We start from the raw sequence: 14,027 nt of genomic DNA on the forward strand, positions 1-14,027 counted from the left end.
ACACCGGCGGGAGGGACTACACTTCCCAGCATGCTCTGGGCGCGTGGCCGCCTACAGGTCGGGACCTGTAGGCGGCCGCGCGCTCAGGGTATAGTGCGGCGCGCGTGCGCAGTCGGTCCCGCTGCGTGATCGGCGGCCTTGCGGCAGCGCGAGCGGTGTGAGGCTGCGGGAAGAGCCAGCGGCACCGGGGATGGTGGAGAAAGAAGGTACGGATGCGACTGGGGAATTTTAAAGTTAGCTTGCTTTGTTCTGTTTTTTCACAAAATAAATGTAGCTCCACCGAGATGGAGCCTCAAAAAATTCCACGACACTCGTGCTTGTTCCTCTCCACGGAAATCTTTAGTAAAAGGCGAAAGATTTATTCGATCTGAAGAGAAACCAGAGTATACTCGCACTTCTCCCCCCGGCACACCGACCGCCGGACCCGCACCCCACAAGTCAGGGCGACGGACCCCCGCCCGCCCGCTCCCGGCACCGCGGACTCCGGCCCGGCCCGGCCCAGCGTGGCCCGGCCCCGCCGCGGGCGCACAAGCCCTGCAGACCCGAACGGAGCAGCGGCGGCGGCGGCCATCGGCGGGGCCGGGACAGAGCCGCGCTGCCGCGGTGCACCCTGGGTATGCAAATCAGCCGAATGGTAATGAGGCACACGGTAATGAGACACACGGTACCGAGGTGGCGGCGCGGAGGGGCCCGGTCAACGCTGCCGGTCCCGGTACCGCACAGGCCCCTCCTGGCCCAGCCCAAACAGCGCTTGTGGGTCCCCGTTCAGCCCCAGCCCGCAACTGAGCCCCACGGAGCTGCTCCCTCCACTCCCCACCCCCGGTGGGATGGGGGGAGAATTGGGAGGGTAAAAGTGAGAAAGTTGTGGGTTGAGATAAAAGCAGTTGAATAATTGAGAAGAAATAATGCTACTTTAAAAAAATGTCAGGAAAAGAGAGAAAACAACAACAGGAAAATAAAACCCAAGAAAGACAAGTGATACAAATGAGAACAACGCACTGATGCCTGGTGGCATCCAGCCACCTATTGGCTGGATGGTCGCACTCCAAGAGTTGTGGTCAACGGCTCAATGGCCAAGTGGAGAACGGTGACGAGTGGTGTTCCTCAGGGGTCAGTACTGGGACCGGCACTGTTCAACATCTTTGTCAGCGACATGGACAGTGGGATCGAGTGCACCCTCAGCAAGTTTGCTGACAACACCAAGCTGTGTGGTGTGGTCGACACGCTGGAGGGAAGGGATGCCATCCAGAGGGACCTTGACAGGCTGGAGAGGTGGGCCCGTGTGAACCCCATGAAGTTCAACAAGGCCAAGTGCAAGGTCCTGCACGTGGGTCAGCGCAATCCCAAGCACAACTATAGGCTGGGCGAGGAATGGACCAAAAGCAGCCTCGAGGAGAAGGACTTGGGGGTATTGATTGATGAGAAGCTCAACATGAGCCGGCAGTGTGCGCTTGCAGTCCAGAAAGCCAACCGTGTCCTGGGCTGCATCAGGAGAGGCGTGACCAGCAGGTCGAGGGAGGGGATCCTGCCCCTCTACTCCGCTCTTGTGAGACCCCACCTGGAGTACTGCGTCCAGCTCTGGGGGCCCCAGTACAGCAGAGACATGGAGCTGTTGGAGAGAGTCCAGAGGAGGCCACGAAGCTGATCGGAGGGATGGAGCACCTCTCCTATGAGGACAGGCTGAGACAGTTGGGATTGTTCAGCCTGGAGAAAAGAAGGCTCCAGGCAGATCTAATTGCGGCTTACCAGTACCTAAAGAGAGCCTACAGGAAAGATGGTGAGGGACTGTTTATCAGGGAGTGTAGTGACAGGACAAGGGGTAATGGGTTTAAGCTGAAGGAAGGTCGATTTAGATTAGATGTTAGAAGGAAATTCTTTACTGTGAGAGTGGTGAGGCACTGGAACAGGTTGCCCAGAGAAGCTGTGGATGCCCCATCCCAGGAAGTGTTCAAGGCCAGGTTGGATGGGGCTTTGGGCAACCTGGTCTAGTGGAGGGTGTCCCTGCCCATGGCAGGGGGGTTGGAACTAGATGATCTTTAAGGCCCCTTCCAACCCAAACCATCCATTCTATATTTCTATGCCCAGCCAGTCCCAGAGCAGCAGCCCCCCCGCCCCCGCCAATCATCCTCCCGGTTTTATTGCTGAGCATGACGTCATATAGCATAGTATATCCCTGTGGTCAGTTGGCGTCAGCTGTCCCGGCTGCGTCCCCTCGCAATTCCTTCTGCACACCCGCTCGCTCGCTGGCGGGGCGGCGTGAGGAGCAGAACAGGTGGTGACGCTGCGTAACCGCTCTCAGTAGTGACTTAAGCATCCCTGTGCTGTCAGCGTTATTTCCAGCGCTGATCCAAACCAGCCCCGTACAAACTGCCCTGACAATATGTAAGCCCGCCCCCGCCCCCACAGTAGCACCGTGATCTCCCTCCGCCCTTTAATTCGTTCTTTCTTTTACCAACAATGTGTAGCTCCACCGAAGTGGAGCCTCAAAAAATTCCACGACACTCGTGCTTGTTCCTCTCCACGGAAATCTTTAGTAAAAGGCGAAAGATTTATACGATCTGAAGAGAAACCAGAGTATGACAGTCTTTCTCCCCGCGCACACACCGTCCTCCGGTTGTCCCCCCAAAGCACACGGTGACCCCCGCCGCCCCCCGTCCCCGCTCGATCTTCTGCCTCCCCGGCCGCCCTCCGGCGCGCACACGGCACGGCCCCGCGCCCGGACCCGAGGGACCCCGCGGGAGCGGTGGAAAACACTACCGGGGCCGCGCCGCCGGTCCGCGGTGCACCCTGGGTATGCAAATCAGCCAAAGAGCTAATAAGTTGTATGCTAATGAGGCGCCCACGGCCCGGAGCGCCGAGCACGGCCGTAGTCCGGGGGGCTCGGGGGCTGCTGCGCCCGCCCGGCCCCGCCGCGGGAGGCCGGACCTCGGCCTTGCCCGCAGGCGTTGGTGAGGTGACCCGCGGGGCAGGAAGGACGGACCCGCGACAGGCGAACCCCCCCGACAATGCCCTCCTCCCTCCCGGGCCCGCGGGCTGGAGCCTGAGGCCGCCGGTGCCCCGGCAGAGCAGCCCCGGCGCTGACACACGCCGAGACCCGGCCTCGGGGGCACCGGCCGCCGCCATCGCCCACCGCCTCCCCTTCAGCACCGCCGCGTCGCTAGGCAACGGCGCGCGCCCCTCGCTGGCGGCGTGGTGACGGCACGACCTCGCGAGAGCTCGCTCCGCCAAACCGCCCCGTGAGGCTCCGCCCCTCCCTCTTTGCGCCAGTGCCACACCATGGGTGAGTGGGGAAGCCGTGGGGCCCGGCCGCCATCCGCCGCCATCCGCTCGCCGCGCCGCCGCTGCCCGCCCCTGCCCCGTACCGGGTGACAGCGGAGGGTGCCGCCAGCATGCATCGCCCGCCATTGGGGGCGGCCGCGACGGCGCCGAGTTGCTGGCGGGGGGGAGGGTGCCCAGGCCCAACATGGCGACGGGCGGGGGGGGTGCGCACGGCCTGGCCTTACCTTGCTACAGGCCTCGAGCGCTGGGCTCGCTCGGGGTGGCGCTGGGGCTGTGGTGCTCAAGGGGCTATGGAGGGAGCGTTTCCTGCTGGGACCCCTGCGGATGAGGTGGGACGGCTTTCGTAGGGTGGGGGGTGCCTGTACCTCGCTTGTTGATGAGGGTTGTAAGGGAAACGGGAGATGTGGTACAATGGGGAGATAGTCCTTATGGGGTACCCAGCAGAATGGGGTTTGTGTTGGGTTGTCTCTCAGGGGCCCAGGAGACAGGTGGGATGGGAGTTCCTTTCCATAGGTGATCTACCAGACCTAGAGAATAACTTAGGTGTCTGCTATAGGGCGCCTAGCAGCTTGGGATGGGGCACTTCCTATAGGGTGCCCAGCACATGAGGTAGGTTGGGAGGCTGCTTCCCAAAGGGGTGCCTGTCTGACATGGTGGAAGGAGTCTGTCTGCTTTGTACAGCTGTGCTGGAAGGGAGGAAGTCGAGGTGGATCTGAGTATCAATGATGAAGCTTCTCTGACTGCTGCATAAGGCTGAGTGCACTGTGCGGATACCAACCTTGGAGAGCTGAGGACTCAGAACTGTGCCTTGCTGTGGCCATGTGGGCTCTCTGCCGTCCTCTGACCACACTGCTCTCCATTCAGGTATCTCCAGGGACAACTGGCATAAGCGTCGCAAGACTGGGGGCAAGAGGAAGCCCTACCACAAGAAGAGGAAGTATGAGTTGGGGCGACCTCCTGCCAACACTAAGGTGGGTGATTTGCAGGGGGTGGTGGTCAGTAGTTATGTTTTCAAACTCGAGTTGCTGATTGTGTGCTGTTAGACGTTCAAATACGTGCTGTGTTTTGTGACTGTTAAATATTCGTTACTGCTTCTTTAAAAGGTGGTGCTTTCCCCTATGCCTGTGGAAGGCAGTAATACATTTCTGCAGTGAGAGGCAATTGGAGTGATGAAATTTTCACCTTAGGTAGATGCAACAGACCGTTTTGGTCAGTTACCGTATCTGCCGATGCTGGGGTTTGTCATAGTTACACTGACCACATTGCCTTTGAGCTTAGGACTTGGCTGAGCTCGTGCATGAGCTGTGCAGCGTTCCAGCACCAGCAACACACCGGTGTTTATTTCTAACCGCAGATTGGCCCACGCCGAATTCATACCGTGAGGGTTCGGGGTGGAAATAAGAAGTACCGTGCCCTTCGGTTGGATGTTGGCAACTTCTCCTGGGGATCGGAATGTAAGTACATCGCAAGCCTGATGTGTTGGAGGGGGAATGTCTTACAGCTATACTGCTACAGTGTAGAGGGGTGATGATGCAAGCGTGGATTTGTAGGCTGGGTTTGAACATCGTGGAGCTTGCAGTACTGGGTGTGAAGCTGTGTGCGTAGTGATGATATGTGTGGCCTTAGGAGCCTTGGATGTCTGTTAAATTCACAGTGATTGGACCATCAGTTACACTGAGTGACATGCTCACATTACCTTTTTACTGGGGAAAAACTACAGGGGGGCAAAAATAAATATGGGTAGTTCTTCATAAACGCAACTTCTTCTGTTTATTGATGAACGCTTACTAAAAGTTAGGCAGTCCTGTACAAGAGAGGAAGATGCTGAGGATTTTGTCCTAGCGCCACAACTTCTCAGAAAAATCGTAGCACATGCGGTTTACTTCTTAGCTTCCTACTTTTGCTTAGCAAAGCAGGAGCATGAAGCAGGAGGGGAGTCTGTAGTGTTTCCCTTGAGTAAGGTGAGTTTTCTCTGTGTTACAAACTGGAAACCATGTAACTTGACCCCGGGCCTGTTCAGCATTACTCAGCATGGTGGTAAAGCCAGCAGTTAGTGAGGTGGTGTTTCAGTGGCTAGCGTGGTGTGAGGGAGAAAGGACTTGCTTTCTCCTCAGTGATCAGAGTGTTGTCCACACTGTGATAAGTGCTGTCGTTCGTAGGCATTATTGCAGAAGTGAGGGGACTGAGCATACTTTGCAGAACAAGGATGAGGCACATGAGCGAAGATGAGAAAACCCATCTTGTGTCTGGTCTTTCCATACGTGGAGGGCTGTGTCTCCAGGGCGGGCAACTGCTAAACAGTCTAATCTAGTAGCTAAGACCGAATGCTTCAGGTGGGTGTTGAAGGGTGAAAACACCAGCTTCCCCTCTCAATTTACTCATAAGCCCTCGTCCTATAAACGTGGTTTCTAGTGTATGTTGCAGAGCAGTCTTGTTCAACACAGCTTAATTCAGTAACTCTAGGAAGTACGTATGGGATTGAGCCCTGGGTGCAATGTTAGTTGGCATCTGCTGAGGTATCTTCCAGTCCAGAAACTTATGTTTTAGCATTGCTCAGTCTTATTTGACAGTTCCAGCAAGGCCACACATCACAGTTTTTCACCTGAGATGAATCAGTCTCCAGGCGTAGGTTTCTATCCTAGCAACAGAAAGTTGGACTGATGAAAAATAGCTACATCTCTTAGTTAAATTTAATTCAGTGCCAGGGAACCTGGAGGACATTTGGTGGGGTGATGAGTGTGAGATGGTTTGAGGGTATGTGTGAAATGCTGTGGACTGTATTCTCAGTTGTCTGATCCCTGTAGGTTTGAATTCATACTCTTCTTTTGAAAGGCTGCACTCGCAAGACTAGAATCATCGATGTTGTCTACAACGCTTCCAACAATGAACTGGTGCGGACAAAGACCCTGGTGAAGAATTGCATCGTTCTCATTGACAGCACCCCATACCGGCAGTGGTATGAAGCCCACTATGCCTTGCCCCTTGGACGCAAGAAGGGTGCCAAACTGGTATGTCTGGGATTGTCATTTTGACTCCTTGCAGAGTAGAGTCTGCCCTGCTAGAGGCAGTTAGCCATTGGGAGTGGACAGTGCCTGCCAGAAGAGGGTTGAGCACCCATCAGTGATAACATTGCTTGTCTGGGCTACATTCCTGTCAGCTCCCAGGATAAGCCTGACTCTGTTAACAGTGTCCAGTGCCACGGAGCTCTCTCTGAGGCATTGCACCCATTTGTGCACAAGGACCTGGCTGTCGATCTCATTGGTCTTCTAATGATGATACCTTTGTCCAGTTCTGCTACTGAAGGGAGAGTGATGACACTTTAATGATGCTGAGGAAGACTTTGCAGGTCAGGTCCTTGTGCTGGGGACTGATTGCTTTGATGAGAAGCTTATGGATTGCTAACTAAACTTTCAACTTGCTTTTAAGTGTCTTTATCCAGACCCATTGCCTTTAATTTTGTTTAAGATCCAAACCCCAGCCTGCTAAAAGGTATTTAAACCCCTATGGGTAGCACTCAGCTTCAGGTTTTCTCCTTGCATTGAAAACAAAGCACTTTTAGCTGAGCACTGTGCAGCTCAGAAGCACGGGGAGATGCTTGTAACCTGTCTGCCAGGACTTGCACCACACCCAAGTGCTCTGATCATGTCTGGAGAGGGAAAGAGTATTCGCCTTTTGGAGGAGGATTAATGCATCAAGGAAACATTTGCAATTTCATCTAAGAGCACCCTTCCCTAGGGCACTGTGCTTTGTTGTCAGCAGAGACTCTAGTTAGCAACATTGTGTTTCTTGGCCTCAAAAGTGAAACCGCTTGGTTCTGTGAGGTTGGAGTATTTGTACCTCTGGACGGTGTGACTTGGGAAAGAGTACAGCGCTGAGAATCCGAGGGTCTCCTTGATGTTGTTGGAGACCACCGGTGCTAGCCGAAGGTAGCCATATGCTTAACCTTGTCTTCATTTCTGGTCTTGTTTTTAGACTCCTGAAGAGGAGGAAATCTTGAACAAGAAACGTTCAAAGAAGATCCAGAAAAAATACGATGAGCGAAAGAAGAATGCCAAGATAGCAAGTATTCTTGAGGAGCAGTTCCAGCAAGGAAAGCTACTTGGTGAGTCCCTGGCAGCATTCACGTGGGTGGGGATAAGGGAGTCGGGGCACAAACAGGATGCCAGAGCGGATCTTACTCTTGATCTTGGGAGTCCTACTCGCTGTGATAAAGCTAACTGCAGGGTGAAAGTGAGGGGGTGTTCTCCATATCTGCAGGAGTATCTTCTGGGTCTTAAATGTAACTGTTGTTTTATCATCTCCGAAGTTACCCCACTTCTGGCAGGAAGGGGAAATCTATTTCTGGAGCTTGAATTGGTACATGTCCCAGCCAGGCTTCCGGAGTTAATCATTCCTGGTTGGCCTTTGAGAAACATAATGGAGCTCAAGACTTGTAAAATGAGCAAAGACCCACGGGCTGCACTGTGTGTCAGGAGAATGTTCCACAAACTTGTAACAGCTTCGACTGGTTTCAAGTTCTGGGGAATAGTTCAGTGTTCTGAAGTCTTCTGGTGATGAGACCTATGTCCAGTTCTGCTACTGAATTTGAGCGATGACAGTTTGGAGATCTGAAGAGGACTTCACTAGGGACTTGGTCCAGCAGAGCAGGTTCAAGAGCAGGATGCCTTAGGGGAAGGTACTGAAGCCAGCACATCAGCTGGTGTATCTGTTACTGGTAACTTGCACCTCCGTGCTTTTGCAGAGAGACTGCTTGCAGTGCTTATTTCACTTTGTCTATATACTGGGGCGGTGAATTATTAAATTTCTTTAACTGGATGACTTCTCCTTGCAGCCTGCATTGCCTCCAGACCTGGACAGTGTGGCCGAGCCGATGGCTACGTGTTGGAAGGCAAGGAATTAGAGTTCTACCTGAGGAAGATCAAGGCCAGAAAAGGCAAATGAATGAAAACTGTTCTGCTGAGAGAACGAATAAAACCAAGAGTCTTCTACAGTAAAGGCGTTGTGTGCTCATTTGCGTGTGCAGGGTGGAGGGGGATTGCGTAGCTCCTCCTGCCTGTAAAATGTGAAGGAAGAAGGCTCTCTCCTGGAATCCCTGAGCGCTTTTGTGTCTTCGGGCTCTGACCCTGCCTGCTCTCAACTAAAACATCTCCCTGGGTTCTAGGACAGTGACTTAAAGGACCAAGTGGGTGTGGAAAAGAGTTGTCAGACTGGCTCTAGTGGAGAATTTCCAGTACTGGAAAGCTGTGTGCAGGAGCAAGGTGGAAATGCCCATCCCCGATAGAGTTCTGGCTTTCTGGGAGCTGCTGGGATCTGGCTGGGCACGTCCCCCCTTTTCCTGTGGTTGTTAGGTCAGCACATGCTGCGTTTGGGGCCTTGGAGTGACATCAGTGGGGAAGGGGGTCCTGCTGCCTCAGTAGAGGGCTGTCCTGTGAGCTGCAGTGCTGCGGCCCACGTCCTCTGGTTTGAGCCAGCAGCCCCTGTCGCTGTTCCTTGCTGTTTCCTGCCGGGTTGCATGATTGCCCTCAGGGTATCTTGTTTTAATCTGACTTGGCTAAACTTGGCTGCACTGCTCAGTGACTGGCTGGTCTTTCCCTGACCTCCCTGGTCTCATTCCAGTGCGAGATAAATTCCTTCTAGCAGAAGGGCCAGGCTCTCCTCGTGGTCTGTCCCTTTCGAAAGCTGGGTACAGACTCCAGCTCTCTGCTCCATGACTTGTGCTGTGATTGGAAAGCTGTGGTGGACTTTTGAAAGCTTTTCCGGATGTTTTGGGGTGTGTGATGTCATTCCTTGGGGCTGCTGTCTGAAGAAAGCTGGTGTGATGGTTCTCAGCATCTAGTTGCCAAATGCTTTGTGCCGCTATTAGGCTGGAGTTGGGAGCCTGTCTAGGCTGGTCCTGGGGCCGTGGGGGCAGGCCACACTCATGTCTTGTGCCTGCCGTGTGGTGACATGACATGCTTCACCCACTTCTATGTTTTTTACAAAAGCCTCATTTATCTGTATCGTTTATCTGGTGTGAACCAGGCTACCTACAGCCCCAGCTTCACAATTTTTAGCTCTGAACTGGAGGATGTGGCCTGTGATCATCTTGCCCCAAACAGAGCCACGGCGAGACCCATGTCTCTAGTGCCTTAAAATGCAGACTGCCAGCCCCGCACATGGCTTGTGCTTGGGTGTTTTTTGAGGTTGGTGTGTTTTTTGGCTTTGGGGTTTTTTTGTTGTTGGTTTGAGGGGGGGGGTTGGTTGGGTGGTTTTTTGTTTTGGGGTTTTTGGGGTTTTTTTGTTTTGGGGTTTTTGGGGTTTTTTTGTTTTGTTTTTGTTTTTCCTGTGCTTGCTGCTCTGCCCCGGCTGCCGTGTGTGGCAGCAGGAGGTGCCAGTGGGCTCAGGCAGCACCGGTTCATCCTGTCTTGGTGGCAGGGAGCCAAGGATAGACCTGTGCCACAGACGGAGAGACACGCCAACAGCATCAGAGAGCAGTACCTGTACCCGGATGGCTGCAGCAGCACGGTTATGCCGTGGTGGGCGTGTGTTGGCACTATGAACAGAGCCATGCCCAGAGTCCCTGGCAGAGGGACCTGGGCTGGGTGGGACGTTTGCACAAGCACATTCCTTCTCCATAGTGATGTGGGGTAAACTTTCGCTGCTCTCCAGCAACGCCTGCTTTCCAGAGAGGTGTGGCAGAGGCGATAAAGGGCACTTGGGTCGCATGCGTCACATCTGCTTCCTCTGATGTGTTTCTTTTCGCTCCTCGCCCTCCACAGAATGCAAACAGTGTTCAAGGTGGTTTTGGGGCTTTGTACGGATGGAGAAACTGCTTCTTACAGAGCAAGCACCAACTTGGTGTTGGAGCAGGAGCTGTAAACCTGGCCCCTGATGAGCAGGATTATTGCTAATTCATCAGTACATGCTGCTTATAGTTACTGCTCTGAAAAATGCAGCTGCCAAGGGCAACAGCCCGTGGGAACGAAAGTGACACCAGAGCAAAAAAGCTACTTCTCACAGAATGAGCAGCCAGCAGTGTAACCCAACTGAGGTCGCTCGTCATCCTGAGTGATGCTCCTTGCTGTCGAGTAGCGCTCAGCTCCACGCGGTATTCAGGGTGTTTTCACAGGACATGGTCCAACCCAGAATATGACCTCGTGGGTACGCTTTAATGGGTCCAGCAGTGTCCTGGAGAGTAGCAGAGGAGGGGTGGGGCTGGCTTGCTAGGGGGAGAGAGGAGCTTTAAAGGAAAGGTGGCTTTGGGAAAAGGGGATTGCAGGAAAGGGAATTTTTTTACAGCTCTGCTAATATTCTTAGGGGAAACACACCTTTCTGAGTGTGGGAATCCTTCTACAGGAGCTGAAAGCATCTTTCTGGGTTTTTTCTGGCTGTATCACTTGGTCTAATACCCCACAACTGTCACTGGTGTCAGTCCCTGGGGCTGTGCCCTTTTTGCCCCAGGAGAACATGCGCACTCCTTGACAAAATCCAAATTCACCCACTTTTTGCATAAATGTGAAACCCCTGGTGTCTCACTGCTGGGAATGATTTACACTGATAAGGCAGAACCTCAAAGCTGAAGTTGGCAATAGCTTTATTAATATTGAGGGGACACCTCCATCACAGTGTTGGTTTTCTGCAAGATTAATGCTCTCATCCTGCCCCCTGCTTGGGGTCTGGGCTGTCCCCTGTTGCCTCACTGGGTCCTGGGAGCAGGGAGTGAGCCTGGCCAGCTGCAAGCTGGTGGCATCATCACACAGATGGGCTGAATCCTGCAGTTTTGGAGGCTAACAGCTAGTGTTGAATGCTGTCTGCCCAATCCCAAACCCACCAGGATCTCACCATCAACGTGGGGACACATCTTGATTCAGGGCTGGGCAGCAAAAGACCTGCAATGTCCTGCTCCTGGGCAGGGGGGCCGAGGGGGGTGTCTGGGGACGGGGAGCTTCATGGCTGGTGGTGGCGGTGCCTTGGGGTGGGGGCAGCTATTCTGCCCCCAGGAAAGGGGTGCTTTTGGGGCAGCCTCAGGGCTTCCAGCCAGTCAGCCCTGATGCTGTCACTGGACAGTGCCTTCACCTGGATCAGCATCAGCTCCTTTCTCCATGTTTCAGAGGCCTCTGGTGGCCGGGTCCCCCCTGGGCGACTGCCAGGCATGGTGGGCTCACTGGCCCAGCTCTCTGTATCTTCTCTCTCCTTGATGCAGACCACCAACTTGGGGTCCTCAGAGCGGTTGAGGTAAGGGGAAGGGATGCTGCCATCCGCCCAGGGATGCTGCAGGTGGGAGGTGACCTTGGCTGCCCCAGCCAAAGTTTTTGATGCTAATGGTGGGGGAAGCGGTGGCAAAGAAGCAGCTAAGCAGAGGCATCTGGATGTGCAGCATGCTTGGCAAGGCTTCTGCCGGCTGGGTCTGCTCTGCGTCCTCACACACACTGGGGGAGCACAGGGATGCCCCACACCACTCAGTGCCTCCGTCCCAATGCATTTGCAAGCAGGGAGGAGCTCTGGGAGGCCATGTCCCTGCCCCAGCAGCTCATCCGTCACCCAGTGCAGCCCCCAAGCCCCACAGGGGCTGAGCAATGCACTCCCAGGGGGGATTTGCTGTTTGCTCACTATAACTGGGTCTGAGGGGGAGGGGGAGCGGGCGCAAGCCCCCTTGTGCTATTGCTACCCTGAAGCACTCGCCCTCTTCTTCTCCAGCCCCAGGACTGCGCTGTGCACTCACCACGCATTGAAGGTGCAGCTCAGGAACGAGGGCTTAAAGGTCTCAGCGGCTGTGGCCGTGGTGTAGGGGGGCTGAGCTGTGGGCTCATTCCAGTATTTGTCCTTCACGGCGGGGGGCAGGTTCTGGTACCTGTCATCCATGGGGAGCAGGGCCACCTGGGCACGGCAAAGGCAGGGGACAGGGGTGGCTTTGCGAGGACATGAGCAGGACCAGTGGCTGCAGGTGCTGCCCCCGGTGCCAAGCTGGCAGGGGTAGGGCTGGGCTCTGCAAGGGGCCAGGGAGGCTCCAGGCCCATCTCCTGGCTGCATTGGGGGTTTTTGCCTTTTGAACGCTTTTCTGGGAGGTGAGGAGCTGAGCAGTGGTGCCAGGCTGCTGAGTGAGCAGACACACAGTGGGACAGGGATGGAGGGACAAGGTGCGGCCCTGCTTCCTTGCGTGGGAATCTATTTTGGACAAGGACCTGCATGGCCAGGAGCTGGGCACAGGCTCCACTGCCAGGGAGCAGGGATGTCCCTGTGCCCTGACTGTAGCAGCCCCACACAGCGTCAGCCTGGGGCAGGACCCACCTGCAGGTTCCTGTTTATCAGTTTGTTGGTCTCAAAGTCATCACCATCTTCTCCGAAGGGGTTAAGGATCTGCTCTGCAACCTGGGGAGGGAGGGGGCTGGGTGAGACAGGGGAACAGGAACAGCTTCCCATGGGCTCTCCATCCCTTGGTCCACCCATGGAGCACATGAAACACGTAGACTTGGTCTGTGGAGCAGTTGCGGTATTGAGCCACTTTGGTATAGAGGCGCTTCTGCTCCTCAGTCAGCAGCCGCTGCAATGGACACAGTGGGGTCAGGGACACACAGTGGGGTCAGGGACATGCGGCGGGGTCAGGGGCAAGTGATGGGGCTGGGGTGCTGCCTCGGACCTCCACAAAAAGCTATCGCCTGATTGCACTTCTTGCCATCCTCTGCCACCACCCGTCCTGCTGGTGCCTCTTCCACTTAAACACTCCGGCGCGGGCCCAGGCAGCCAAGCCCTCTCCGTGACGGATTGGGGCTGTCAGAGGCAGGGAACAGGGAACTCCGGGTCGGTCACACCTCCCCGCTGCCAGCCACGGCTGGAGATTTCAGTGGGGGCTGTGGGTGCCGGAGCCAGGGCTGGGCAGGACCCAGCGGGGGGGCTTGGGTCGTTCCCTTCTGCAGCCACGGCAGCTGAATTGAGGCTCCATGAGAAGGAGGGGAAAGGACAGAGAGTTTCATGGCTCCTGGCAGCCCTGGGAATGGAACCCCGGGGTACACAGGCAGAGCTGGCACCCGGGGAGGGCTGCGGGATATTTCTGGAGCACGGATGAAAAACATGCCTGTCGCTGCCTGCGTCCTCACTGCCAGCAGCAGGCGGTTCCTGCAGCCGTGGGCTGGGCTGCAGCCCCTGGGGACGGCTGGCTGACCCCTGCCTGTCCTGCCTCCGCACTTCGGCAGCTCCTGGTCCCCCATGTCCCCAGGGGGAAGTTGCGGGTGGCATGAGCTGGGGCACACTGGGATCCCCTGGCTGTCCCCTGGCTGCACTACCTGGCGGGGGGGTGGAGGCACATTAGAGGCTGGCACCAGGCAGCTTTCCCAGGGCCCAGGAGGGAGCGGGAAGGGAAAAATTCCAGCAGTACATAAAACAGTGGGAAACATCCGTGACAGGGAGACATGCAGGGAAACCATCCCGTCCTCATCCCCAATCCACGCTGAGGCTAGGGCTGAGTGCTGCCGGGGCCTGTGGCTTGTCCTGCCGTGGGCTGCCGGAGGCCATGCCATGCTCTACAGGAAACGCTGCTTCCTTTGCTGGCCGGAGCGCCGCGTCCTGCCATGCCGGGCTCCCTCCCTTCCTGCCCGGGTGCAGCGCCTGGCCCAGGCCAGCTCCAGTGTGGAGTGGGGTAGCTGCTGGGGTTTCCAGCCTGGGAAACGTCCCCCTGGGCAGGGAGGGGCAGAAGTCAAGGGCACCCGTGTCCTCCCCATCCCTGGAGAAGGGCTGGAGCACCCATGGGTGAGACTCGCCAGGGGATGCCTCTG

The 14,027-nt window shown here is 55.7% G+C and overlaps 1 protein-coding gene and 7 non-coding genes across 8 annotated transcripts; 6 read left to right on the forward strand and 2 right to left on the reverse strand.

Annotated features, from left to right (window-relative positions):
* Window positions 1-272: 272 nt before the first annotated feature.
* LOC129209750 (U5 spliceosomal RNA) lies at window positions 273-387 on the reverse strand. The gene has a single exon (XR_008578194.1). It is a non-coding gene; the product is annotated as a U5 spliceosomal RNA (small nuclear RNA).
* Window positions 388-2,463: 2,076 nt separating this feature from the next.
* Window positions 2,464-2,578, reverse strand: LOC129209757 (U5 spliceosomal RNA). Its single transcript, XR_008578201.1, has one exon. It is a non-coding gene; the product is annotated as a U5 spliceosomal RNA (small nuclear RNA).
* A 1,102-nt stretch (window positions 2,579-3,680) lies between these two features.
* RPS8 (ribosomal protein S8) lies at window positions 3,681-8,274 on the forward strand. The gene is made up of 6 exons (XM_054833758.1): window positions 3,681-3,712; window positions 4,079-4,250; window positions 4,634-4,733; window positions 6,112-6,287; window positions 7,252-7,381; window positions 8,111-8,274. The coding sequence occupies exons 1-6, from the start codon at window positions 3,681-3,683 to the stop codon at window positions 8,218-8,220; spliced, it is 720 nt and encodes a 239-aa protein (XP_054689733.1). The 3' UTR covers window positions 8,221-8,274.
* On the forward strand, window positions 3,993-4,077 carry LOC129209742 (small nucleolar RNA SNORD55/SNORD39). Its single transcript, XR_008578186.1, has one exon. It is a non-coding gene; the product is annotated as a small nucleolar RNA SNORD55/SNORD39 (small nucleolar RNA).
* LOC129209745 (small nucleolar RNA SNORD46) lies at window positions 4,439-4,542 on the forward strand. Its single transcript, XR_008578189.1, has one exon. It is a non-coding gene; the product is annotated as a small nucleolar RNA SNORD46 (small nucleolar RNA).
* LOC129209743 (small nucleolar RNA SNORD38) lies at window positions 6,543-6,616 on the forward strand. Its single transcript, XR_008578187.1, has one exon. It is a non-coding gene; the product is annotated as a small nucleolar RNA SNORD38 (small nucleolar RNA).
* LOC129209744 (small nucleolar RNA SNORD38) lies at window positions 7,824-7,895 on the forward strand. Its single transcript, XR_008578188.1, has one exon. It is a non-coding gene; the product is annotated as a small nucleolar RNA SNORD38 (small nucleolar RNA).
* A 566-nt stretch (window positions 8,275-8,840) lies between the features above and the next one.
* LOC129209754 (small nucleolar RNA SNORA35) lies at window positions 8,841-8,970 on the forward strand. The gene has a single exon (XR_008578198.1). It is a non-coding gene; the product is annotated as a small nucleolar RNA SNORA35 (small nucleolar RNA).
* The last annotated feature ends 5,057 nt before the right edge of the window (window positions 8,971-14,027 follow it).

This window comes from Grus americana, chromosome 8, assembly GCF_028858705.1.
Source record: "Grus americana isolate bGruAme1 chromosome 8, bGruAme1.mat, whole genome shotgun sequence".
Lineage (NCBI taxonomy): Eukaryota > Metazoa > Chordata > Aves > Gruiformes > Gruidae > Grus > Grus americana.

Coding starts and splice junctions, on each gene's coding strand:
- RPS8 (XM_054833758.1), top strand. CDS start 3,681: ATGTGGTACAATGGGGAGATAGTCCTTATGGG. Junction 4,734..6,111: donor CTTCTCCTGGGGATCGGAAT/GTAAGTACATCG, acceptor TTCTTTTGAAAG/GCTGCACTCGCAAGACTAGA. Junction 7,382..8,110: donor CCAGCAAGGAAAGCTACTTG/GTGAGTCCCTGG, acceptor TTCTCCTTGCAG/CCTGCATTGCCTCCAGACCT.